General features: G+C 40.9%; 1 protein-coding gene across 1 annotated transcript; it reads right to left on the bottom strand.

Moving 5' to 3' along the window:
• Nucleotides 1-879: 879 nt before the first annotated feature.
• Trim31 (tripartite motif containing 31) lies at nucleotides 880-11442 on the bottom strand. The gene is made up of 9 exons (XM_026415294.2): nucleotides 11029-11442; nucleotides 10311-10406; nucleotides 9332-9562; nucleotides 7288-7310; nucleotides 6641-6756; nucleotides 4368-4442; nucleotides 2902-2982; nucleotides 2160-2360; nucleotides 880-1406 (listed from the first exon to the last, which is right to left on the bottom strand). Exons 1-9 carry the CDS (start codon nucleotides 11440-11442, stop codon nucleotides 880-882), a joined length of 1764 nt encoding a protein of 587 aa, XP_026271079.2.
• Nucleotides 11443-18348: the final 6906 nt, after the last annotated feature.

Raw genomic sequence — 18348 nt, 5'->3', positions numbered from 1 at the left:
TAAAATATTTACATTATGTCAAATATACAAAATGACACACACTTGTGCTGAGGATGTGGCTCAGTGAGTTCAGTAAAGGCTGGCAAGCATAAGGCCCTGGGTATGAAATATTTAGAAAAGACTAATTTCCATCTAATTTTACCCTCCCTCATAGGTAATTTGAATTAGGTTTTGATTTATCCTTCTATTTAAAAAGAAAATAAATATAAGGAAAAATGTATATTAATACCCCCCCCCCTTATGTGACATTTAACATACTATATGTATGGTTACCCACTTAATTTTTTCACTTAACAATATATCTTGGAGGTCATCCCATATTACAACATAAATAGTCCTCATTTGCAAATTGGTGTTAAAGAGGATCTGGCTGAGTCTTCTGAAGAGACAAAGCCCAACATGGTGGTTTTCAGACCTCAGGAAAGGATGAGGTCTGGACCAGCAAAGGCTGCATTCAGAGTTACTTGTGCAGGTGTGTGCAGCAGGAAAAATAAGGTGGAGGAAAAGAAGGGAGCAGCTCAGGTCAGCTTCTGCATCTTAGTCTCAACTAGGGTTCAAATGCCTTCTCACCTCAGCTTTTTTTAACCATCACTTGTTGAGGGGCATTTGAGTTGCTTCCAATCTTGTTCTATTACAAAAAGTACTGCAACCGATAGCCTTATGTATAATCTTTTGGTGTATTTGAGTCTTTCTTCTTGATTCAGACATAGAAAGGGGAAGGGGAACCTGAGAGAAAAATGGAAAATTTTAAATGGGGTCAGAATATCAGAATGTTTGGAAAGGGCTCCAGGAAGCCTAGCTTCAATGGGTCTAGCTGCAGCGCATCCCAAAATGGGGAGTTAGAAGGGAAGAGACGGAGAGAAAGGAAAGGGAACAACTCTAGGGATTCAGGGAGATTCGGGTGCCAGGGTACAGGAGCTGGAAAAAGGGGAAGATCTGCCCAGCGAAGGAGGCGTGAAAGGTATAGATGTGCTTGCTTGTGGTGCTGTCAAAGAAGACGATCTTCCCGCGTGCGTGGTCCACGAAGATGCCCACTTTCTTCGGACGGATGGGGAGGTTCTCCCGGGTACCACCATCGGTGAGCGCCTCGCACCCAATGCTTGTGATGCGCAGCGTCCAGAGGCCTGCCAAGGGCTCCACAAGTAGACAACCGCGTCTTGACACTAGCTCCGAGGCCACGCCCACCAGACAGCCCCCGCGTTCCCTCCCTTGAAGCTCCGCCTCCCACGCCTGGCAGCCAGAAGTAATGCCTGGAGAGCCCAGTACACAACGAAAAGGGTAGAAGCACTCGGGATTGGCGGGCTCCTCCGACCTGCGCGGGAAGTGGAGGGCCAGAGTTACTGTCTTTAGATCCTGGGAAAGGATGAGGTCTGGGTGGGCCGAGGCCGCATCCAGTGTCACAGGGGCTGTGGGAAAATGAGGAGAAAGAGGGAGAGAGTCAAGTTGTTCAACCCCAAATTCTGAGCTTCCCCAGATGCAGCTGGAAATAGGTTTCCTCTCCCCAGGCACAACCCTAGCCATAGGAGAAGTCCTAGGCCTATCTCCCCCTTAAAGTCCATCCCTAATTTCATCATGTGCTGATCTATGGGTGCAGAGGGGAGCTCCCTGCTGCTGATGGTGGTGGGATCATTTCAACAATCAAAGATGAGAGATCATCTCTTCCTTCCTCATTTCCCGTGGTCCCTGATTGAGGCTAGTATGAGATGTTGAGGCTCAGACTTAATGAGCTTAAGTAATTTTTCCAAAGTGAAGTCCCTCAAACACAAGAATGAAGGCTCATGGGGAGGGTTAGGATCTTGACCCAAGCAGGCCTTACTCATCTTTGGCCTTGTGCCTGAACTACTGCCACTCAAACAGTTTAAAAAGAGGAGCGGCGGGGTAGTCAGGGAGGGAATCAGAGGGAGACAGTGGTAGGGACTACGTTTATCCTCTAGGGGGCACCATAGCCAAAGTGATAGGAGAAGCCAAGAATGAGGCTAGAGCTCCAAGGGTCCAAGGTTGCCTTTTCCTTTCGTTTCATTAAAGAACGCGTTCATCCTTCTCTAGCTTTCACCACCACCCGCATCTTCCCTGTCAGTAGCCCAGGCCTCTCCCCGACTTTCCACTCCCTCGACGCGACTCTGCTCAACCAGGGACCATGATCGCCTTCAACCACTCACTCAGCACCACTTTGAACCGTTCAGTAATCTCGGCGCCAAAGCTCCCCGCTCCGTTTTCAGGAACTTCAACATAAGTCTCCCTGCTTCTGGCCAGAAGTGATGCTGAAGGGGCGGCTTCCCCAGCAAAGGGAGCCCCAAATAAGGCGTGGGTTGGAGTTCGGGGGTAGGGATTAGATGGCCCCTGCTTAATTGTTTCGTCCCCTTTGAGGAAGAAGGAGAAGGAAAATAGAAAAGATGTCAGTAAGCGTCAGCAATGAATCTCCATCGCCAATTGTGCGGCTGAGTTCTACCTACAGCAGGAGGGACCTAGGCTAAATTCAAGAAACAGGTTAGGGGCAAACGGATCCGGGGGCCCAGTATTTCCTGTAATTTGGAAAGTAGAGAAGACTCATGAGATGCCTGTTTGCCACCCATATCTGCCCATGCAATAATGTGGCACCTGGTATATTCAAGAACTATAGATTCCACAGCACGCCATCCCCCAATCTCTTTTTAAGGTGTCTCTAAACCCCTCTTTCTGTTGTTTTCCTATTCTCCTATTTGAGTAGTGGGGAGTTTCTGCTGATTTGTAATCTCAATCTCAGGTAGGTACTGAAAGCATTGATTCTTTCCACCTAGTTCTGACAGGAGAGGGTGGCCTACATGTTAGGAAATTTCAGTGTATTCTGGGTCAGTTCAGTGTATTCCCGACGGTGGATGGAAAGAGCATTTCCTCCAGTAGACTTGGAGGTCCTCTCATTACTCCACAGGAAAAATCCCAGGGTTTGGAGTAGACTCCTAGTTAGAAAAGATGACTCTGGATTATTTTTCTCTAAAAGACACCCTAGGAATTAGGGAGAGAAAACAAAAAAGTTTTTTGAGGCACTAGGAATGGAATCCAGGGTTTTTCACATGCCATGCCAGCCAAGCACTCTACCACTGAGCCATGTACCCAGACCCAAATTTAGTTTTAATAACCAGAAACTGCATATTAAAAACAAATACAAATAGTTAGCTAGGGGTAGTGGTGCAAATCTGTAGTAGTCCCAGCAACCAAGGAAGGTGAGGCAGGAGAATTGTAAGTTTGAGGACTGGCAACTCAGTAAGACCCCATCTCAAAACAAAAGATAAAAAGGGATGGGGATGTAGCTCAGTGGTTGAGCACCCCAGGCTTCAATCCTCAGTACCACAACAACAGTCAGTGGTTCTCAGTGAACACCATCCCCGACCCAAGGGGATGACAGACAGAAGGAGGCTTCCCTACTGGTCCATAATGCTAGAACTTGAGATGTTGAACACTCATCAGGGTACAAGTCAGGGAACACAACAAACACTTACCCTCTTCAAAGGTCAGTATCTCCTCTTGTGGAATGCTGGTAGAATAGAATCTCTAAATCCTGCTGACTTTGGAATGAATAGTGTCATTTCTGGCTTTGGAGAAGTGAATTCTTTTTATATACATAAATATATATTTATTTTTTTAGTTGTAGTTGGACACAATACCTTTATTTTATTTACTTTTATGTAGTGCTGAGGAACGAACCCAGGCCTCACACTTGCTAGGCAAGTGCTCTACCTCTGAGCCACAACCCCAGTCCATGAATTCTTATTCTATTTCACTTAAAATCACATGGCCCAAGAAACCTAGCTCTCTTCTCTGGAATTCCAGGGAGCTTCATTGTAAATTGCAGGTAATAACATCTACCTTGGGGGATAGTTGTAGGGTTTGCAATCTTGGAAATGGGATGCTCAGAACATAGTGGGTCTTTAAGAAATGATAATTCTAGTGTTACCATCAGGTTGGCAGAACCATTTCTACTGATTTCAGTACAAGCTGTTATGGCAATGATTCTCCATCTCTGAATTATTCTAACATCACATCCATAGTAGTTTGCCCAGAAACCTAGGCCCAGCAGGTCAGCTAATACTACAAAGAGTCGCCTCCTCTGCTTCCTTGTCTCACTTTTTTTTCTCTGCCTCTAAGCAATGAAGAATCCTAAATTTTAGAAGTATTCAAAAGTAATAGAAATCTATTACTTTTGAATACTTCTAAAATTTAGGATTGTTACTATGCTGTGATTACCTAAGTTTAAATAAATAAAACATATGAGTCTGTTCTTCTCAATTGGTTCAATTAGCATTCACCCAGGGAGCCTTTTTGAACCCAGAGAGTTCTTCCCCTTTACATTTCTCACTTGCCCCAAATGACAGGAAGCAGCCATCACTTACAGTTCTGCTTGTCTTTCTCATTCATGCCTTTGAGGAATCTGTTTTTATCTTTCTTCCCATTAGCCTGGAGGTTATCTAGGGGTAGAAAATGCAAAGAAATGGAGTTGAGGGAGGTGAAACAGGAAACAGGACTACACAGCTTGGCACTGACTTGAAATTTGAGATGCTTGGAACAAGTGGGAGATGGATTTCTCTCTCATATTCTGGTTTTTAAATTTTAAATTTTATTTTTGGACTGAAAATTGAAGCTAGGGGCTGAGTTACATCCTCAGACCTTTTATTTATTTATTTTTATTTTGAGACAGGTTTTCCCTAAATTGCTGGGGTTGGCCTTTGATCCTCCTGCCTCACCCTCCCCAGTTGCTAGGATTATCATCATGTGTAACCACACCCAGCTTGTCTCTCAAATTCTTAGTGAACCAAGAAGATACTAAAATATAGAAGTGTCCTTTGTGCTTCCGTGCAGTGATTCTTTAGCCCAGCACTATCCAGTAGAAACACAGTAGAAGCCACAAATATGAACCACTTAATTTTAAATTTTCTAGTAGTCATATTAAAAAAGTAAATGAAATTGGTGAAATTAATTTTAAAGTATGTTTTATTTAACTCAGTATTTTCAAAATGTTGTCATTTTAACATATAGAATAAAAATGTATTGCTAGCTGAGTACCTATAGTACCCAGCTATTCAGGAAGCCAAGGTAGGTGGATCACTTGAGTTCACAAATTTGAAACCAGCCTGGGCAACAAAGTGAGACCCTGTCTCAATTAAAAAACTATTGTAGAGCTAGGGATATATCTCAGTTGGTTGAGTGCCTGCCAAGCATGTACAAGACCTCGGGTTTAATCCCCAGCACCATAAATTTTATATATATATACACACACACAGACACATACATACACACACACACACACACACACACATATATTCTACATTCTAGATTCTTTTTTTTTTTTTTTTGAGACAGAGTCTTGCTTAGTTGCTGAGGCTGACCTCAAACTTGGATCTTCCTGTCTCCATTTCCTAGGAAGCTAGGATTACAGGCATGTGCCATTGCACCAGCTTACATTTTATTTTCATACCAAGTCTTCAGAAATTGGTATGCATTCTAAACCTGTAGCGCATTCGGACAAGCTACATTTCAGAGCTGACAACACATCCTGAAGTAAATGTGGATGGAATGTGGACTTTTGTGATAGTTCTAAGTAGAGGAATCTTATATTAAAACTATCTTTACTCCCAGCTTAGACAACACAGTTTTGCAAGGAAGGGAGTCTTTACTGACGCCAAACCTGCTTCCCTGTTGCAAACCCAGATAAGATTTTTTCCTTTCTTCTTTCTTTCCTTTCTCCCTCCTTTCCCCATTATCTATCTCTCTCTCTCTCTCTCTCTCTCTCTCTCTCTCTCTCTCTCTTTCTTTCTTTCGTACCAGGGATTGAACCAGGGACTCTTAACCAGTGAGCCACATCCCCAGCCCTTTTTATTTTTTATTTTGAGACAGAGTCCTGATAAGTTGCTTAGGGCCTCACTAGGTTGTTGAGGCTGGCCTTGGGCTTATGATCTTCCTGCCTCAGTCCCCTGAGTTCTGAAATTAAAGACATGTACCACCATGCCCTGCCCAGGCAAGTTTAAAAAAAATTAAAAAAATTTTAGTTGTAGATGGACATAATACTTTTATATTATTTATTTATGTGGTGCTGAGGATCAAACCCAGAGCCCTACGCACGTGAGGAAAGCACTCTACTACTGAGCCACAATTCTAGCCCTAGACAAGGTTTTGAAGAATATTTGACTAACTATCTAAAGTCCAAGTTGTTCACTTGGTGTTCTGGATGATTTCTGTTTCCTCAGGAGGGAGGAAAAAGGATTTTCCCAAAATGTCATTGACTTTTAATTGAGATTCACTTCTGTACTCAGGAAGAACCACTGGTTGTAGATCTCACAGTCCCTGCTTGAAGTCTTGGGAAAGTAGTATCCTGTCTCCTCTCTGGTCCCCCAGAAATAGTCACGGTTTAAGTCAAAGCCCCTTCTAGTGGCTGTCATGAGTCAGGGAGGCAAATAAATAACATACTATGAAGATAGAGTTAGAATTGCCTGAAAGGAAGCATAGCAATACTTGGAAACTGCCCAACAGACATCCTAGCATTTGAAGGGCCCACTAATTATTATTGGCATGTAAGAGTTACAGTTCATCTTCTGGGGGGGCGGGCAGGGTGATGGGGAGAGAATCCCCAGAGGCAGGTGACTGAAGGAGGTGACAGCCAGTTCCATACCTTCGAATTTCTTCATGTTCTCTATGATGGAGTCATGTCTTGATTTTGCTTCACTGAGTTTTTTCTCCAGGTGTGGAGGAATCAGGGTTGGATTGAGAAATTGAAATTCTTCACTCCTATGAAGTCGTGCCAGGTGATGGTGAGATCAGGGGATGGGATGTGGGGGAGGGAGGACCTAGTGACATGCATAAGAGGAGATGGAGGCCTGGCTGGTGTGAGTCAGGGGGTAGTGAGCTAGGAGTCAGGGGCCAGGGCTAGAGCTACAGGGCTGGAGAGAGGTGGGGCTTGAGGAAATATGAAAACAAAGGTGGGAGTTGGAGACAGAGGAGAGACCAGAACAGGGGCAGGGAAATTTAGTAGGGGACCCAGGAGTCACCCAGTTGAGCAAGGGGGCATACAGAAGGTGCCAGAAAATAGGAGAATCTGTGCTGAAGAACTAGGAAGTTGACAAAAAGCTTCTTTTTCTTTCTTTCTTTTTTTTTTTTAAACCAACCAACCCTATGCTAAGGCTCAGGCATTCCCCATCTTCAACCTAAATAGTTGACTGCAAAATTAGAGTGGAGATATTTGGGAGGGAAAAATGTTGAGTGTGTTTGAATATATGTTGAGTACTGTATGCATGATGCATGCAGGTTGGCCCATCATACCTGTGCAGGATAACTCTGATGTCCTAGAAGAGAAAGAGAGCACAGCTTTAGTGTGTAGCTGACCACAGGGCCAAAGTGAAGCTTCCCACCCTGCTAGAGATGGAGAGAGAAAACTTCCAATTCCCTCACTCTTCCCATCTGCCCCTGGAGGGCTACTCCAAGAAGCACCTCATATACCAGTAGACAAGAAAGTGGTTAGACTGAGTGAAGATGAGGAGAAGAAACACTGAGATTCTGAGAATTAATTTTTGTCTCTGATACTAAACCAAGGACAGGAGAGAGGCTAGAATGGCTTTGCATAATCTTTTCCTTTCTCTGTGTGTGGGTTGGGGGTGGGGTGGGGGATGGGGAAGAGAGAATTAGAGAAAGAGAGAGAGAGTGAATGTGTGTATGAGAGAAAGAAAGAAAAACTTATAGGCAAAGGAGATGAATTCAGGTGTGATCATCTTATCTAATTTTGTGCATCACCTAGACCTACGCTGTCCAATATGGTAGCCACTGCACAGACACTTATGGCTATTAACACTTGAAACAAGGCTAGTGTGACAGTAAACCACATTTTTAACTTAATTGAATTTTCACTAATTAAAATTTAAATTAAAAACTGAAGCAGGAGTAAAATTCTCTTTCCATGGAACACAACTTTATTGATTTGGTAGGATTACATTTTATTTCAACAACTGACAATTTAGCCTCTGAACTGAGGTGTACTAACAGTGCAAAATATATATTAGAAGTCAAAAACTCAGTACCCACCCCCCAAAAAAAATTCCCAGAATGTAATACCTCAAAAATATGGAGAAAGGGGCTGGTGCTATAGCTCAGTGGCAGAATGCTTGCCTAGCATGCATGAGGCACTGGGTTCAATCCTCAGTACCACATAAAAATAAACAAATAAAATAAAGGCATTCTGTCCATCTAAACTACAAAAATTTTTTTAAAATATGGAGAACAGGACAAAATAACTTTTAGACATTGAGTTAACTAAATATTTTCTTAAAATTTATTTCATTAGTTTCCTTTTTACCTTTTTAATGTGGTTACTAGAAAAATTTAAGCTAGATACATGTCTTGCAGTGCATTTTAAAATCACATTATATAGTTCACATTATATTTTAAATTACACATGTGACCCACATTATATTGCTAAATTATGTATGTGGCTTACATGTCTGTGCTAGAGGTAATAAGATTGGGGTAAATGCAAATAAAAACTACACTGAGATTTTATCTTACCCGACTTAGAATGTCAGCCATCAAGAATATAAACAATAATAAATTATGGCAAGTATGTGGAGAAAAAGCAACACTTTTACATTATTGGTAAGACTGTAAATAAATACAACCAGTATAGAAATCAGTATGGAGGTTCCTCAAAAGACTAGGAATAGAACAATAACATTACCCAGCTATCTCTCTACTTGATGTCTATCCTAAAGCATAAAAGACTTCATATTATAATCATATATGCATCATCATATTTATAGCAGTATAATCATGTTCACCTAACTATGAAAACAGAGTAGGTGCTCATCAATGAATGAATGGATAAAGAAAATATGGTATATATATGCATGATGGAGTATTATTCAACCATAAAAAATGAAATTGTTTCATTTGAAGGAAATAGATGGAACTTGAGAACATCATGTTAAGCAAAATAAGCCAAACTTGGAAAGTCAAGGTTCATATGTTTTCTCTCACATGTGCAAGTGAGAGAAGGAAAAGGAAATGAAATTTGTTGTGTGGGGAGGATCTCATGAAAACTGAAGGGAGATCAGTAGAATTAAGAAAAGAGATCAGAAGAAGGGAAGAGGGGAAGGAAAGAGAAATACTGGAGAATAATATTGGCCAAATTATATTGTTATATTGTGTGCATGCATGAATATGTACAATGAATCCCACCATTATGTACAACTATAATTTACCAAAAAAGAAAAAAAACGATGATTGGGGCAATCTCTCGTATTCTGTCAGGTGGTCCATGCTCTGACTAGGGATAGACTGCTACCTGTCCACAGTTCTGCCCCCAAAGGACTCTCACCTCCAGCAGCTGACTAGGAAGCATTTGCTGCTTGACCTTCAAGGAATCAATGAGCTTCTTGAGGGTGGTCAGCTGCAACTCCATTGAAGCCATGAAGAGTTTCCTCTGCTCTGTCCCCTCCTGCTCCAGCCAATGGAGCCGGGACAGGAGGAAATTCTTCTCCTCCTCAAGGACCTGCTGCAGGTGCCTGAATTCCCCAAGGATCTTTATCCTCTCAAAATTTACATGGTTCTGGTGGCAAGAGAAAGGGACACAGAGATGAGAGGGTAGCCTCCAATATCTGCCCAGGCCACTGTATTCAATTTTAAGTGTATTAAGTTTATACTAAGTGCCAGAGCAGAACCGTGTACTGTGACAGACCTGTAGGAAAGGAGAGGTGAGAAGAATGAACTTTACAAGCACTTCCTATGTTCTTTGTTTTAGGCTAAGTTATGTTTCATCATTTTCACCTTTAAGGACCTCAGAGTCTAAAACTCACATTTTCAGAAGGCTGTCAGGTTATAATCACATAATTTTTCCTTGGACATGCCAACAAAACAAGACACCTAAAAGTGTTGGGTGATACCACAGTCTCTCATTTCGAACTTGAGAATCAGTCTCTTGTTAGTCATGGCCTCCTTAGGCAGAGCTTAGTTAAAAGCCAGTATTTCTGATTTTAAGACCAGTGCAGGTTTTCCTTTTACCAACTGTGGGGCCGGTGTCAGAGGCAAGCTGCCTACCTGCTCTGTGAAAGCAAGGTGGGTCACCCAGCTGCTGCACCCTGGCAGGTCAAGTTCTTAGAGGAGAGGGCGTGAACACACCTAGCCCGCAGGTCACATTCTCTGTCCCCACCCAGGGCTGCTCCTCCTATACACTGTCTCTTTCTGCCCCAGTTTTTGTCACAGAACCTTTTTTTGGAGGGTGAGAATAATAAAGAGTTTAGGATCTTCCACAGAGATGTTTCTGTTTCCAGGGACCATGGGATAGAGTTTTTCCTTACCTTAAAATCATTGATCTTCCATTCGCCTTGCTCCTTCTTTTGTACTATCTCCTTCTCTGTTTGCTGCAAGATCTCAACCTGAGATTGAATCTTCACCTGTGGGGAGGGGGGTCCTTTTTGTAGGTTGTGCCTGAGTTCTCTTCTCATTAAATCCCTCTGAGTCTCTCAGAGGAGCAGGTATGATTGACTCTCCAGGGAGTCCTAATATAATTATTAATAGCACCCCCCACACTTTCTTTCTCAAGCTGGGGGGAGGAGTGGGATAATGGGAAAAGATGGAGCCTTAGTGACTGACCTAAGAGAGAAAAATGTTATTTATGACTAATTAGGATTAATATTTGCAGGGTGCTTTGGCATCATCAAAAAACTCCCACAAACTTGCCCTGATTTGCCCTATCAACAATTTTAAGACACAGGTTTTGTTTGGATCATTTGAAACTTGAGGCACCTGAGGCTGGGAGAGGTAAAGAGTTTCCTTGAAGGTTATAAGGATACACAGGAGTCAGAACTTGAACCCAAACCTTCTGAGCCAGAATTCAAGTCCTGTCCAGTCTTCATGGTGCATTGCATTGGGCAGCCATCCCCCACCATGACTGACTGAATTGCCCACTTAAGAGCAAAGGGTGGTACAAACCACCTGGAAGAGGTACCAGTTTACAGATCCCCACTAAAGTCCTCTTCTGATGTGGGGAGCAGAGAAGGGCCCCCAGATGCCTACCTGATATTTCTCGGCAGCTTCTTCTATCAAACTGTCATTATGCGTTCTGTGGTCCTCGGATTCACAACACATCACACAGAGGAAATTCCCACTGTGCTCACAGAAGTAATAGAGCTTCTCTCCATGCCTCTGACATTTCAGCTCGTCCCTTTCTGGTTGCTCCTCAGAAGCACTCATAGCTTGGATTTTCTTCACCAGATTTACCAACAGCCAGTTGGGCCTGAATGTTTTGTTCACAGAACTGTTGCAGAGGGGACATTTGAAAAAACTGCCTGATGCTTCCCCAATCCGTGTGATGCATCTGTTGCAGAAATTGTGTCCACAGTCGATGGTGACAGGGTCCTGCAGAAAGTCTGTGCAGATGGGGCAGATTACTTCCTCCTGCAGTTGGTTGGAAAACTGTTGGCTGGCCATGAGTGAAGAGAAGGCTGCTTCAGGTGTTGAAAGTCTGGAAGTCTGCTATGGACACTGGCTCTAGTAATGGAGAAGGAAAGAGAGGAGGTGTGGGTCGAAGAGACTATCAATTCAAAGGATGGGGAGGGAGGAAACAAAGAGGGAGAGAAAAGTAAATGAATGATAGAAAAGAGTAAAAATTCAAATGTCGGGAATATTATAAAGAGAGGAAAACAGAACTATCCTACCTGGCTACCTCTTAAGAACAAATGGATATTGTGAATGTATCTAGGCTGCTTTTGAAATGAGATAAGTTGTCCTGAACTTTGAACTAATTAAGGATATGTTTCAAAGGCAGTTAATTGAGACCAGAAGGACTAGGGCACCAAAGTCCACACAGGAAGTACTTCCCATCAGCTGTGAAGGGACCTGAGGAGGGGCTGAGTGAAGCCCGCAATGCTTTGGGCATTCCTTGTAAGCAAAGCCCAAACTTGGGGAGAACACATGGAAAAGAAGGAAGTAGGAAGGGAGGGAGGCAGGGAGGAAGGAAGGGGGATAAGATAATCCTCTATTTTGGGTTTGAAGAATTCTGTGAAAATATGGAAGACATTATCACCCACCTTGGGGAATTTTTGAGTCACAAAGAGAAACAACTATTTCTCTTGTGGGGGAACTCTTAGTCCAGTGGGAGAAGCAAGAAACTTTCTTTCTACAGGGTCATTCTTACTTTTTGTATATTATTCTTGACCCTGGTGAATCTTTTACTTTCCCATTGTACCAGTAGCCACCTGTCCTCTACTGTTTTTTTTTTTTTTTCCCTGTAGTTCTTCAACACTCTGATGTCTCTGTGCCCATTCTTTACCCAATCTTATTTTGGTCTATGTATGTTTCTTCTTCCTTGTTGGTGCTTCTCTGATCCCTGGCTTACCCTGCCCTATGACTTTTGTTCTGATGAGGAAAATATCAAGCAGTGTCGCCTGTGTTCCCTCCTTTATCTCAATACATTTGTATCTTAATCTTTCCTCCTTCCATATGTCTCAAGGAAAAAGAGTGCTTCCTCCCTTCCCATCTCTGAGTACTGGTTTCTACCTTTACCTCCTCTTCTCTCCAGCGTCTGGCACCTATTCCCATCAAGAAGGACATCATTCATTTTTTTTTAATTTCAGAGTTTTATTGTATTGCACTAAGGGAACAGTAGGATGGTTATACAATTTTCTCTCTCATTCAGTTTTGAAAATCTAAAGTACTTGCAAATTCTTAAGAATACCTTTACCACCAGATTAAAACAGTAAACATAATATAACCAATTTCTTAATAAGTAGTGTCTTACAAATAAAAACACATTTAAAATAGCTTTAAATGCATCCTTCACAAGTAATCCAGTATATATATTTTATATCACGTTCACTTATGCTTAAGAATTAAAGCAAGTACATTACTCTGATGGAAACATGGGAAGTCTTTCACTCATGCAATATATAGGGATAATATTCAAGTTGAAGGAAAAAATTCCCACTCTTCTTATTTTTGTAAATGTATCCATATATAATCATCTACCTGATAAATGAGGAAACCTACAAAGTTTCCCACAAGTCAGATACATATTTTCTTTTCTTTTTTTTTAAAGAGAGAGTGAGAGAGGAGAGAGAGAGAGAGAGAGAGAAGGAGAGAATTTTTAATATTTATTTTTTTTTTAGTTCTCAGCGACACAACATCTTTGTTGGTATGTGGTGCTGAGGATCGAACCCGGGCCGCACGCATGCCAGGCGAGCGCGCTACTGCTTGAGCCACATCCCCAGCCCAAGATACATCTTTTCAATTCATCAGAAGCACCTGATAGCTACAGCTAATTTATGATTAAATGACATTTCAATAAAACCAAAATGGGGCCTACAAGTTTCTATAAACAAAAGTTTCCAATGAAATAAGGACAGTCAGTAATTAATGCACTCATTTGGAGGATCATGGCTGTTCCTTAAGGAGTTCAAACCTGTCAACACCAAAGGTAATCATTTTATATTAATTTATACATAATTCCATTTAAATTCTTTGTCCAAGTATAACATATGAAAACAGTCTTCTCACAAGCAAAAAAATGTGGAAATATTTAAAAAATAAGGAGTCATTTTTTTAAAGTAACTGATCAGATTCCATAGGCTACTCTTGGAAACAGGATCTTGCCATCATTTGGTGGCTGTTGCATGCACTTAACCGCACCAATTCTTCTGTGTGTTGTTCTAAGAGCTCACCAAAACTAGGTCATGCCATACAGGTAGTTTAAAAAAAAATGCTAGAAAGTAAAAAGCTAACTTGCACCATCCTTCTTTCTGACAGTATGCTAAAATATCTGCATTCATGATGTTTGAAGGATCCTAGAGTCCCGGTCCACTCATCACTGGTCTATTCATGTACCTTCAAATATGATATGCCAAGACCCAGTGTAAGCCACTCTGCTGCACAAAGAAACATGACACAGACCAAAGCATGGATGAGGTACTTTGGAAGTACAAGAGGATTCAGGGTATTACACTGGTCTATAGGATTCTTGTAATCAATCTTCAGCTCATTAAATGCTATAATCAGATGGCCAAGAAGATGAGCCCTGCGGTGAGCAGCAGTGCCAGCATGTAGCAGAAGGCCATGAACGTAAATGCCAAGGCTGAGAAGGAGGAGGGGCAGCGTTGCGGGTGCTAGCGGAGAAAGACCGTTCATTTTTATCTGGTCTAAATCTTAAGTCAAGCGGAGATGGTGGATGATTTTATGATTATATAGCCAGAGCAATTATACATTCTTCTTTGCCTGGAATAGTGCTGGGTTTCACCTTTGTCCTGGTACACAACTTTTTTTTTTCTCCCTCACCAGCCCCCACCAGGTGTTAGGGATTGAGCTGAGGGCCTTGTGCATGGTAGGCAAGTGCTCTACCATTGAGCTACACCCCAACCTGTTGTAAAGATTACTAGTACTTCCTTTCATTCTCACAGTTTTCCAGTTTGGATAATAAATTATGTGGTTATGCTAATTATAGCAATTGTTGGAAACCAAGGACTTTCAGGAATAATATACCTACAGGCTTCTCCATTTGTTTTAAGGTCAAATTAAAGCAGCTGAAAATTTTGTTTAAGATTTCATAGGTTATATTTATCCTAAACTAATGGCCTCTGGAGGCAGAATTTAACTTAAAAAATTCTTATTTATTTATTTCCCCACATTTTTAAGATTGGTGAATAATAGTTGTACCTATTGGGATTTGTTGTTACATATACATACATGCACACACTATAACAATATAACTTGGCCAGTATCACTCTCCAGCATTTTCCCTCCCTGCCTCTTACCCCTTGTAGAATTTAACTTTTAGAGAGGTTTTATTTTGTATGATGATTTAAAAAGTAGTAATAATTTGAATGTCTCTCTACAAGGTGGCTATTTCCTCCACCACTCCCTTTTACCTCATGTCTCCCCAGCCCCTGTAGGCATTTCCTAACTTAGCAATTTATTTTACATATATTATCATATTTAAATCTCACTTGCAAAAAAAATTGTCAGTATCCAATCTCTAGGAAACCAAGTATGCTTCAAAATCAAAACTTAGGATTTGTTAAACAATAGGACTTGTTAAAACACAGATTTGCTGAGGCCCAGCACAGACTTTCTGTTTCAATAGGTTCAGGGAAGAACTGAATTTACATTTTAAACAAATTCCCAGAAGTGCAGTGCTGTCCCACTGAGAACTACTGGTTTAGAGACACCATAAGTTGCTCCAGCTACTCCAGATAACAAATGACGGAGCTCCATATTAAATGTTCTTTCTTTCTCACAGCATTAATAAAAACACATGGCAATCTTCAAAAGTGACAAGCAAATCTTTTCAAGTTTGGAGAAGCCAGCAGAGAGAGAGAAAAGGAAAATGCACATATGAACACCATCAGTGATTTCAGACAATTATCACTAAACAGGCATGATAACTTCATGAAGGGGAAAAAGACATAAAAGAGGAGACTGTAACCAGTGTGGAGGCACATGCCTGTAATGCAGCAACTAGGAGGCTGAGGTAGGAGGATCTTAAGTCTGAGGCTTCACTATGTGGTGAGATACTCTCGAAACAAAAAATAAAAAGGGCTGGGAATGTGGTAGAACACCCCTGGGCTCAATTCCTAGTACCAGCCAACCAACAAACAACAAAAACAAAACAAACACCCCCCCCCCACACACACACACATTAAGTAGTGGTCCAAAAGTGCTTTCACTCTCCTAGAATTATTATTGCTATTCTTGGGCTATTCATCCACAGGACTCAATGGAATGGATATTTAAAACTCTTAGCAGATTCAGCAGTTTGCAACCAAACTGCCTCCAATTTACAAAGGATGAGGTCTTCTTTTCCTTTTTTCAGTACTGGGGATCAAACTCAAAAGGTGCTTTTCCACTGAGCTATATGTCCAGCTCTTTTCATTTTTTGTGACATGGCCTCAAGCTTGTGATCCTCTTTCCTCAGTCTCCCAAGTTGTTGGGTTTACAGGTCTGCACTGCCATGCCTGGCTTAGGATTGAGGACTTGAAAGAGATACTATTGCATGTTAGTTCCAGAGGGGTAAGACATCCAAGCATAGAGTTTATAAAAACTAGCCCTAGAAGAGAAGTGATATAGTGCTGCCGCCAAGATAGCTGTCAAAAAAACAGACAAGAAGTCACACAGCAGTGGGTGCATGGGTTCAGTGGGGTCCTGTTAAGACTAATGATGACCTTCTCAGAAGTCAGTGAGGGCCAGAGGTAGTTCTGTGACTAGATATCTCCTGTTCTGTCCTACAATGTTACATCAGCCTCCCCTGTATCAGAGCTCCAGCTTAGAGATGAAGATAAGGATGGAAGAAGCTGATGTAGCTCAGGGGCAGAGTGGGAGCTGGGGATGGGAACCCTGGCTCCCTCTAGTCATTGGTTGGGTGCTGCTTCTAGGGAGTGTTAATTCTGGGCACTTTCAGCCTGTACTGCACAGGCAGAGCAGACTGATGACCACAAGAAGCCCTTGCATGAAAAGTTACAGGAGCTGGAAGTTGGAAGTGGGATGTTGACAGTGTCCATAACAGGGAACTAATCTACAGAGATTAAAGATGGACAAAGAATCAGACAGACATGTTTTTATTCTCTCTCTCTCTCTTTCTTTCTTTCTTTTTTTTTTTTTTTTTTGAGGTGGGTCTCCCTATGTTGCTTAGGCTGGCCTCAGAATTGCACTCCTCCTGCCCCAAGCTTCTCCAGTAGCAGGGATTATAGGTGCTCTTTACCTTGCCTGGCTGTTTTTAAGCTTTAGATTTGAACCCATTTCTAAGGGGTTGCCACTGAATGCCTGCTATTAAAAACACAGCTATTGGTGAACATCTTAAAATTAAGTTCAGGAACAAGATAGTAATGATCACTCTAGTGGAATTACTTAACTAGTGGTATTACTTAACACAATGAGAAAATTAAGTAAGCTCTTATGTAAGTAAGAGCTTAAGAATTGGAAAGTGAAAGATATATTTGTTACTATTTAAAAGTATGATAGATTTTTCTTATAGACAACTCAATAAAATCAAAGGACAGGTTATAAGAACTAATAAAAGAGTTACTGGATAAAGATCTATAATACAAATAGAAATTGGAAACTGTAGTGGTAAAACATTCTTTTATATTATTAAAAACTCCAGACAAACCTAAAGAACCTAGGAAAGAATCTGTCAAAAAAAAAAAAAAAGAAAAAAGAAAAGATAAAAAATGACATGTTAGCAGACAGTAAATTTAAATATAGTAATATAGTAATTAATCATTAATTCATAAATTCTGTGTAATTCCAATTGGAATCTAATAGAGATTATTTTGAGGTGTGTATGTAAAACTTGGCAGATTCTAAAATTAATGTAAAAAGGCCAAGGTCCCAAAAGAACCAAGGCAATTATGAAAAAGAAAACAGGGGAAAGAGGAATTGTCTTACCACCTAGAATGGCCTATTATAAACCTATAATTAGGACAGTGTGGTGTTGTTACAAAAATAGACAAACTGATCAATGGAACTAAATATACAGCCAGGAGCCCAGCAATTCTTACACAGTAACTTGGTCTAAGATAGAGTGGCATCACAATCTGTGGGGAATATATAAGCTACTTAATTTATGATGCCAGGTCTAAGGGCTTTCCCTGTTTGGTGGGGGCTTGTGTTTGATCCATACCTCACACCACATACAAAAATAATTCCAGATGGCTCACAGACTAATTCAACGTGAGGGAAAAAAATTATAGGCTGGAAGTAGATATTTGTTATCTATCTCATCATCAAAGAAATGACTAAAACCTAGAATTTATAATGAACTCCTATAAATTGATAAGGAAATTCAAGTCACCTATAAGTTAGTATGTAAATTTAAAGTGAACCCAATAAAAATGTCTACAGGGCGTTTTTAAGAATTGGAAAAGCATATTTTAAAGATCATGGGGGAAAAATAAATAAGGTCCAAGCAAAGAAAAAAATAATGATATGGTGAATGTTGGGAAAAGTGACCTCATTTTATTATTAACACATTATATAAAACTCAACTATTTGGAATGAACAAGAGAGACAAGTCATGAAGAAGGGCAGAAAGTCTAGCAACAGCCAGATATATACTGTACACAGGGTGAAATTTAGTATTTGTTAAAGGTGAAATGTCATATTAATGATTGAATAAGTGATATTGGGACAAAAAGGTAGCAATCAAGGAAGAAAAAAAATCTATATTGAAATCACCATCTTTAACAGGATGAGCAGGAAGAGGCCTCAAAACACATTCAAAAGAAAGTATGAAAATGTAAAAATACTAGAAAAAATAATGCAAAAATTACTTTATGACTTAAGAGTGGGGAATGTCTTTATAAATATAACACAAACCATTAATATTGGTGACTTTACAAATAGAAAAGT

Source organism: Urocitellus parryii, chromosome 8, assembly GCF_045843805.1.
Source record: "Urocitellus parryii isolate mUroPar1 chromosome 8, mUroPar1.hap1, whole genome shotgun sequence".
Classification (NCBI taxonomy): Eukaryota; Metazoa; Chordata; class Mammalia; order Rodentia; family Sciuridae; genus Urocitellus; species Urocitellus parryii.
Note: the sequence above shows the minus strand (reverse complement) of the source record. Positions and strands in the feature narration are given on the sequence as shown.

Bases quoted from the DNA above. Each gene is read 5' to 3' on its own strand.
- Trim31 (XM_026415294.2), bottom strand. From the start codon at position 11,442: ATGGCCAGCCAACAGTTTTCCAACCAACTGCAGGAGGAAGTAATCTGC. The intron at 6,757-7,287 runs GTATGATGGGCC...ACGACTTCATAG, and splicing joins ATCAGAGTTATCCTGCACAG to GAGTGAAGAATTTCAATTTC. The intron at 2,983-4,367 runs GTAAGTGATGGC...CCTAATTCCTAG, and splicing joins TGAGAAAGACAAGCAGAACT to GGTGTCTTTTAGAGAAAAAT.